The sequence below is a fragment of the Cyclopterus lumpus genome, chromosome 21, assembly GCF_009769545.1.
Source record: "Cyclopterus lumpus isolate fCycLum1 chromosome 21, fCycLum1.pri, whole genome shotgun sequence".
Taxonomy (NCBI): Eukaryota; Metazoa; Chordata; class Actinopteri; order Perciformes; family Cyclopteridae; genus Cyclopterus; species Cyclopterus lumpus.
The window spans coordinates 217,501-225,853 of record NC_046986.1 but is presented as its reverse complement, the minus strand read 5'-3'; the positions used below and the strand labels follow the sequence as shown (position 1 = coordinate 225,853).

Genomic DNA, 8,353 nt, shown 5'->3' with positions numbered 1-8,353 from the left:
CGTGATTTTATTTAAAGTTCTGACGTGGTTCTTTGTTTTAATGACATTGTTTATAATATAGCAGATTAAACCTTTCAAAGTTCAACCTCTGTGTTTTCTTCATAAATAAGTTAGTCAACAACTGAGTAAAAAGACATTTTTATTTTACAAAATAGACAGTGAGCTAAGAAAATAAATACGTATTTAACATTTTTACACTTTAAAATAATTGTAAACAAACACACGGGAACATTTCACTGAAAATGTAAACAAACATTTTGGGTCATGTGACTAAAGAACTAACGAACATTAATGCCGTCTGGAGTAAATAATAAATTAATTATAGTTAAAAGGCTTCCGCTTCATTTCCTGTGGCTGAGGCCGCTCCGTCTGGGAATCGGACCCGCGTGGTCCGCTACGCCCCGCTGTCCAGGACCACGTTGCCGTCCCGGTCTTTGACCCGGAGCCGCCCGTTGGGGTAGCGGGTTTCCTGCCGGCCGTCGGCGTAGACCGTCTTCACGGTGCCGTCCGGGTACTCCCTCCGCTTGTAGCCGGCCGTGTGCACCTCCTTCTGGCCCGTGTTGAACAGGATCTGCTTGGTGCCGTCCCTGGAAGGGGGTCAGGACACGTTAGTGGTCTCAGGACTAAAGAAACCCGGTTTTAAAATATGTTTGACAGCGTCGGGTAACTTGAAGCTGCGCCAGGTGGTGCAACCTAGGGGCCGGGCCCTCTAAAGGGTCACCGGATAAGTGTGAGGGGCTGTGAGTCTTTCCTTTGTTCATTTAGCTGATGAGAAGCTTGTTGGAACATTAATAATCATCACACAGCAAAGTCTTCATAAGCTCAGAATGTCTTCAAAGTACTTCAGTAAAACGTTTTAAAGGTTTTACTGAAGTCAATGGTGGTTATTTCTTCTTCTTCAGTTCCTGCAGGAAAAAGGTCCAAACTTGACTTCTTACGGGCTGACTTGGATCACGGTCCCGTCCGTCAGCACGCTCTCCTCTCGGCCTCCGGGGAACAAGTTCTTGACAGTCTGGTCCGGGAAGACTATTTCTTTACGGCCGTCTGGGAAATGTTTCTCTGGAGGAGAGAGATCAGCGTCCCAGGTTAAACCAGAACCAGTCGGACTGGTTTCTGCTAACTTTATTAAAAGTGTACTATCTATGAACTATTAGAACAAAACAATGAAATCTACGACTGAGCTGCTGATGAAACCGGATCTCACCGGTCTGGTTGTTGGGGAAGTGCAGCACCTCCACGCCATCGGGGAAGGTGATGTGTGTCGTCTGGGCGTCGGCGTAGAAGTAGATCTGAGGAGGGGGGGGAGGAGTCAACCTTTGTCCTCTAAGCAAATAACATTAAAATAAAAAAATACTCCTTTCCTTTTCCAAGAGCGTGGTAACGCCGTGGGCCTCGCTCAGAGACCATCCATCCCATAATATCACTACTTTAGACGGGTCACTAAAGACCAAGAGGCCCTCTACAGTTTGAGTTGTCCCTTTTGGGCTCCTGTAGTAGAAACTTCCTTTAGAGTTATGAATGTTGGATTCCATTTCTGCATGCCGTGTCTCTGGCCCTCTCCCCAATCTGATCAATGATGACATGTATAGCCGCATGTCGTCATTCAACCGCTGGTTGTCCAGGTGGTGCCCAGCAAACAATGTGGGCTACATAGATAACTGGAAGACTTTCTGGGGAAAGCCTGATCTGATGAGTCGAGACGGCATTCATCCCACTTGGGATGGAGCGCGTCTCATTTCTGCGAACATGGCCAAGTTGATTAACGGACTTAATCCATGACCCAGAGTTCAGATCAGGAAGCAGAAGCAGAGTTGTAGTCTTCCACCCTTCTCTGCACTTCCATTGGAGCAGTTACCCACCCTTAACCTTAACTCTATAGAGACTGTGTCTGTCCCACGGCCACTTAAATTAATTAAATCAAAAGTAACCAGAAGAGGAGTCATACAAAATAACCTCATACAGGTTAACATCACTACTGCCACAGTGCAACAAAACAGGAGAATTAAATGTGGACTCCTAAATATTAGATCTCTGTCATCTAAAGCTGTATTAGTAAATGATTTAATATCAGACAATCACATTGATTTATTGTGTCTTACTGAAACCTGGCTGAACCATGAAGAATATGTCAGCCTAAATGAATCAACTCCTCCAAGTCATATTAATACTCACATTCCTCGAGGCACCGGCCGAGGAGGTGGAGTAGCAGCCATCTTTGACTCAAGCCTATTAATGAATCCTAAACCTAAACTAAACTACAACTCATTTGAAAGCCTTGTTCTTAGTCTTTCACATCCAACCCGGAAAACATTACAGCCAATTCTATTTGTTATACTGTACCGGCCACCAGGTCCATATTCAGAATTTATATCTTAATTTTCAGAGTTTTTATCAAGTTTAGTCCTTAAAAGTGATAAGGTTATTATTGTAGGAGATTTTAATATTCATGTGGATATTGACAATGATTGCCTTAGTACTTCATTTATCTCATTGTTGGACTCGATTGGCTTCTGTCAGAGTACAGAAACCCACTCACTGCTTTGGCCACACCCTCCACCTTGTTCTTGCATATGGCATTGACATTGAGCATTTGGAGGTCTTCCCACAGAACCCTCTTCTGTCAGACCATGTTCCACCAATCTGGAAGAATCACGCTTAGTTTGGAGAGATAGTCTTAAAACATATAAAAAGGCTCTCCGTAATGCCAGAGCAGCCTATTACTCATCAGCAATAGAGAAAAATAAGAACAACCCCAGGGTTCTCTTTAGCCCTGTAGCCAGGCTGACAGAGAGTCACAGCTCTGTGGAGCCGTGTATTCCTATAGACCTCAGTAGTAATGACTTCATGAACTTCTTCAATGAAAAGATTTGAACTATTAGAGGCAAGATTGATGACCTCTTGCCCTCAACTACTGCCGATCTGTCATCAAGAGGAGTGGCCTTGGAAACGGCTGTATGCCCTGGTGTATATTTGGATAGCTTTTCTCCCATTAACCTAGACCAATTGTCCTCAACGGTTTCTACTTCTAAACCGTCTACCTGTCTCTTAGACCCCATCCCAACGAGGCTGCTTAAAGACGTGTTGCCTTTAATTGGCACCTCTCTGCTGGATATTGTTAATGTGTCTTTGCTAACAGGCCATGTAACACATTCCTTCAAAGTAGCTGTAATTAAACCTCTCCTGAAGAAGCCCACTCTTAATCCAGAGGTGTTGGCTAACTACAGACCGATCTCTAACCTTCCCTTCCTCTCTAAGATCCTTGAGAAAGTAGGACTCATCTCCGTACTGGTCTTGTTAGACCTTAGTGCTGACAAAGGACTCATCTCTGTACTGGTCTTGTTAGACCTTAGTGCTGATAAAGGACTCATCTCTGTACTGGTCTTGTTAGACCTTAGTGCTGACAAAGGACTCATCTCTGTACTGGTCTTGTTAGACCTTAGTGCTGATAAAGGACTCATCTCTGTACTGGTCTTGTTAGACATTAGTGCTGATAAAGGACTCATCTCCGTACTGGTATTATTAGACCTTAGTGCTGCGTTCGACACCATTGATCATGACATCCTATTACAGAGACTGGATCAGTCGATTGGCATTTCAGGTCGTGGTTCCTAGAGTCCTAAAAAGTAGGATGGGAGCCAGAGCCTTCAGTTATCAAGCTCCTCTTTTATGGAACCAGCTTCCACTTCCAGTCCAGGAGGCAGACACAGTCACCTCATTTAAGAATAGACTTAAGACTTTCCTCTTTAATAGCCCTTATAGTTAGGGCTGAATCAGGTTTGCCCTGGTCCAGCCCCTTGATATGCTGCTATAGGCTTATAGGCTGCTGGGGGATGTTTTAGGATACACTGAGCACCTATCTCCTCTTCTCTCTCTCCTTATGGATGAATTTACATCTCTCCATTGCACCTTATTAACTCTGCTTCCTCCCCGGAGTCGTTGTGACTTCACGTCTCATAGGGTCCATTGGACCTGGAGGTGTCTGATGCTGGTGAACCGGCCTCCCATTGGCCCTGCTGATGCCCCGCCCCCCTCCCCCCCTCCTCTCTACCTCCTTCTGTTTCATGGATTGGAGTTCCATTCCATTCGTTTTTGGCCCTCTGAGGGGAGTTTGTAATATTGGGCTATACCAAATAAACTGAATTGAACGGGTCTAAGGTCTCACCACCCTCTGGTCGGCCGTCACCTCCTTGGTGTCCCCGTTGAAGAAGGTGACCTTGACCGTCTGCCCATCGGCGGAGACCTCCTTCCTGGTTCCGTTGTTGAAGACGACGAGTCGTTCCCCGCTGGCCAGAAGCGTCTCCACCTGGATTTAAAAAATATATATATATAAATATATATAGTTTTTTGGGGGGGGAGCTTACGAGTCAGTAAGTATTGAGAGGTGAACTAACGAGCTGTGTTTTTGGTCTTTTCATAAGATTTCTAGATGAGAAAAGTTCTCTGAATGTGCCACCTCCTCACCTTGCCATCGGGGGGTGGGCGGTCTTCCGCTGACTCTGCCTCTCGGTCCTCTGCTGACTCCGCCTCTCGGTCCTCTGCTGACTCCGCCTCTCGGTCCTCCGCTGACTCCGCCTCTAGGTCCTCCGCTGACTCCGCCTCGTTTGGCAAAGACTCGTTTTTCTGCAACGACACAAGACGTCAAACCAGAAGGAAGGATCAAACGGAGGAAGAGAGAAAGGGAAAGAGGGAATATAAATGCTTATATAATGCTTTTGTCAGGTTACTCACGTTCAGAATAACACAGAAGGTGTAATTTGTGTCTGGGAATGTCTTCTCTAGAATAGATAGCGCCTCGTACCACAACACTCATGTTACCACAGTCCTGTGAGATGGAACTATGCCCCTCCTTGATCGTTCAGCACCAATCAGAAGGATGATGCACATGAACCTGTGACGGGCCGGGCTTCCGGTTCTAAGGGAGAGTTCTTGTGACTCCCTGGCATTGTGATCTCAGCTTATACTTATGATCAGAGAATAAATCTACCAGAACAAGAGAAGTCGTTGGCTGAATTCTTCGAAAGGCTCTACCAGGAAGACAATGTTGACACGCTCACAAAGGAGAGGAAGCTGCGTCTCGTACCGGAGAGCCGTCCAGCTCCTGGTTCTTGGTGGCAGGCCTCTCATCGGTCCTCCTGCTGGGCAGCGAGGAAGAGGAGGGTAAGCATGGCACTGATGGCCTCCTCAGGCTGCTCTTCATACCAGCTGACGATCAAAGAAACGTTGAAGGTTAATTCAACTGATTGGAGAATAAAATGAACGACGCTTACTTTAATATGAAACTAACTGACATCACACACCAACAAACCTCCAGAATAAATAATAATAATGTAATAAAGAACATCTCCATGATTTCTTCCTCAAGACAAAGAACCACTACGAGGTTCCAGGTCTGCAAAGACCTGCAGCTACCCTGTGAGCCCCGAATCTCTTTTGTTGTTGTTGTTGTTGTCGTCGTCGTCTTGAACGTACCTGCAGCAGCATGACTGCTCCTTCTGGTGGCTGCAGCAGTGCTGCTCTGTGGAGGACTGCCTCCTCCTCCTCTGGAGTCCAGGGGACTCTGAGAAGAAGATGGAACGTTCTGCGATGAGGAACCGGCTGAAGAGAGCAGCTGATGCTCGTTTACGACGGTAAACATCACATTGTTTATGTGTTATGGACCGTTATTATACAACAAGCAGAAGGATAAACATGCTCACAGCGAACTTCACTCCTTTGGTGGCGTTGCCTTCACACGTCCTGGGATCTTTGGCCTCTCGGTCCTTCTCTGCCTCCACGGGGGTTTTCCTCCAGGTGCTGAGGCGCAGCTTTTCCAACATGCGGATCTGAAATTTAACAAAAATATACTTTAAAGAAAAATAATATCATTCTGATCACTATCATTAGCTTCAAGCATCCAGCAAACATTGGAGATGAAATGGCTCAGAGATCAGACGGGTACCTGGTCCCGCAGAGCGCCGTTCTCCTGGCCCAGGGAGTCCATCTGTTGGCGCAGCCGGCTGTGTGAGGAGGCCCAGCGGCTCTCCCTCCCCCTCAGCTCCTCCTGCAGAGAGCTCAGCTGCTGCTTCAACACCTGGGGAGGGGGGGGGGGGGGGCAGATTAAAGGAGGCCTTCGCCGGCTGCTTCCTGTGGGACCCTTTAAACCCACCTGGATCTCCTCGCGCTCCTTCTTGTCGGGGATGGCTCGGGCGGCCGTCGCGTGCTTCTCGAACAGTTTGCGCTCCTTCTGCAACTTCCTGTTCTCTTCCCTCTTGTGTTCCTCCAGCTCGGCCAGCTCCTCCGCTCTCGTCCGCTCGAACACCAAACGCTCCTTCCTGCAACGCAACGAGACGTGAGATGAATGAAACGGCTGGAAGGAGAAACAGAGAAACGTGTGTGTCACCTGAGAAGCTCCTGCTGCTCCTCGTTCTCATGCCGGAGTTTGGAGAGAGCAGCGTTCTCCTTCTTAAATCTCTGGATCTCAATCTCCAGCTCCACCAGCCGCTCCCTCAGCTGTCGGGACTGGAGCTGCTGGCCTGGGGGGGGGCAGCGACTGATTGTTCACACACACAAAATATCAAAAGTATCCGTTGACGAAGCTCTAACAAGTGAATACTCGTCTCACCTGGCGCCACAGCAGGAGCAGGATGGAGAGGTGCATTCTGGGCTTTTGGGTTCAGCGAGGGGAACAACCTCGTCATGAGCTGAGAAGCGGGAGGAGGAGCGTCCTCGTCCAGCTGCACGGCTCTGCTCACCTTCCTCGACAGAGTCCTCGCCGCGCCGGCTGGACTAACTCCTCTGCTGTCATTGGCCGAGCCGGCCCCGTCCAGCTCGTTCCACGTGTCGTCGTCGTCGAACACGACCGCATCCTCGTTCAGCGTGGACGCGTCGTCCCCGCTGCTCTCCTCGTCCTGGTACGACTGCTTGTCGTACGGCGGGTCGGGCTGTGTGGGAAACGACGGCGGTTCGAGCGCCGCTTCCCGCTCCTCCAATTCAGCGGCGCCGCAGGTCGAACCTTCGGAGTCCTCGTCGCCGCTCATCTTCACCACGAACGCGTCGGGGGGGACGGAACTGATCTTACCTGCCGAACCAGCGCCGCTACCGGGGGGCGACTTGATGGGGGTGGAGGAGAGGCGGCGCGGGTGGAGCCCCCGGTGCTGCTGGTCAATCTGAAGAACCTGAGAGCACAGCAACACGTTACATGCAATCTGACCGTTTAGTCATCAGGGATCACTGGAGAGTTGATGAAGCACCTTCATGACGAAGGAGGAATTGGAGGAGAAGGACAGCTCCTCGGCCGCCTGCTCCAGCAGCTCAAACTCCCCCAGCTCCACGGTCTCCAGCTGGCGGTCGCAGTGCCAGCGCCGGATCTTGTCCTGGAACGACGACTCGAGCCATTCCTGTGAAACTCCGTCTCCTTCGCCGCCTCCTCCGGCCGCCGGTTCCATCCTTGAAGCACCACTCTCTCCGGCGGCAGGGCGTGCAGCCCTCTCCGGGCCTCTGGGAGCGCCCCCCTGTGTGGTGACGTGGTCGGGCTGCTGTGTGTTGGGACCGGTGCTCCTCATGGGGCCCGGAGCCGACAGACCTGCGTTCCTGGGGTTCTGCTCCTTCAGGTTCCTCGGCGGTTTTCCCTCCTGCGGGTCACTTTGAATGGACTCCGGTGCTTCTGTGTTCTGTCTTTGATGGCTCCCCAGAACCTTCATGCGCGCTGCTTTGCTCATTCTGACGTCCTGAGGCGAACTCAGACCCCCGGGCCGGTTCTCCTTGTTGAGCGTGGCGGTTTTGCGCTGCACGCCGACCCGCTGGACGCCTCTCTGGAGAGCTGCCGGCCCAGAAACCACTCTGGCCTGGAGCTGCGGCTCAGGGTCCTTGGGGTCCTTCCTCACCCACGATTTTGGTAAGGAGACTTTGCGGCCGGTGGTGAATCTTGAGAGGCCCTCGCCCCGCTTCAGAAAGGCCCTCTTGGGGGGTGCGTGGCTCTGTTGAAGGGAGACACAGTGGGTGTAGTGTGAATTTTGATCTTTGGTATTTGGTATTGGAGCCACTCTTGTTATGCTCTCTGACCTGCTGTTGCCGGGCAGACTTCAGCCTCTGCTCCTCCACTCTCAGCTGCTGCTCCAACAACTCCTCAAATGTCTTCTTCTGCCCTTTGATACCCGGCTCTATCGGTCTGAGGGAGGAGGCACAGAAACACACAGCTCCTCAACAAACACTCAGAACAGACTGCTTCACTTCACTCAGCTGGTCGCCGTAGTTACCGCTCACAGAAGACTTCGTCCACGCTGCCGGCCCAAGTCATCGCTCCACCGCTCTCCGAAGTCATCGCTCCACCGCTCCCCGAAGTCATCGCTCCACCGCTCCCCGAAGTCATCGCTCC

At 50.4% G+C, this 8,353-nt stretch overlaps 1 protein-coding gene across 4 annotated transcripts in view; it reads right to left on the bottom strand.

Annotated features, from left to right (window-relative positions):
- Nucleotides 1–122: 122 nt before the first annotated feature.
- Nucleotides 123–8,353, bottom strand: part of LOC117750264 (centromere protein J-like) — a 12,241-nt gene continuing 4,010 nt past the window's right edge. For 2 of the 4 annotated variants that reach the window (XM_034561404.1, XM_034561407.1), the window contains exons 4-18: nucleotides 8,235–8,353; nucleotides 8,041–8,146; nucleotides 7,230–7,955; nucleotides 6,602–7,154; nucleotides 6,380–6,512; nucleotides 6,146–6,311; nucleotides 5,939–6,070; nucleotides 5,697–5,822; nucleotides 5,470–5,557; nucleotides 5,081–5,202; nucleotides 4,462–4,620; nucleotides 4,163–4,303; nucleotides 1,205–1,289; nucleotides 939–1,059; nucleotides 123–587 (exon numbers count right to left, since the gene is read on the bottom strand). The exon at nucleotides 8,235–8,353 is cut by the window's right edge and continues 572 nt beyond it. In XM_034561404.1, the coding sequence (XP_034417295.1) occupies nucleotides 395–587; nucleotides 939–1,059; nucleotides 1,205–1,289; nucleotides 4,163–4,303; nucleotides 4,462–4,620; nucleotides 5,081–5,202; nucleotides 5,470–5,557; nucleotides 5,697–5,822; nucleotides 5,939–6,070; nucleotides 6,146–6,311; nucleotides 6,380–6,512; nucleotides 6,602–7,154; nucleotides 7,230–7,955; nucleotides 8,041–8,146; nucleotides 8,235–8,353 (2,970 nt within the window). In that variant the 3' untranslated portion in view covers nucleotides 123–394. The remainder of the gene's footprint in view (nucleotides 588–938; nucleotides 1,060–1,204; nucleotides 1,290–4,162; nucleotides 4,304–4,461; nucleotides 4,621–5,080; nucleotides 5,203–5,469; nucleotides 5,558–5,696; nucleotides 5,823–5,938; nucleotides 6,071–6,145; nucleotides 6,312–6,379; nucleotides 6,513–6,601; nucleotides 7,155–7,229; nucleotides 7,956–8,040; nucleotides 8,147–8,234) is intronic. The other 2 variants (XM_034561405.1, XM_034561406.1) reach the window with 2 other exon arrangements.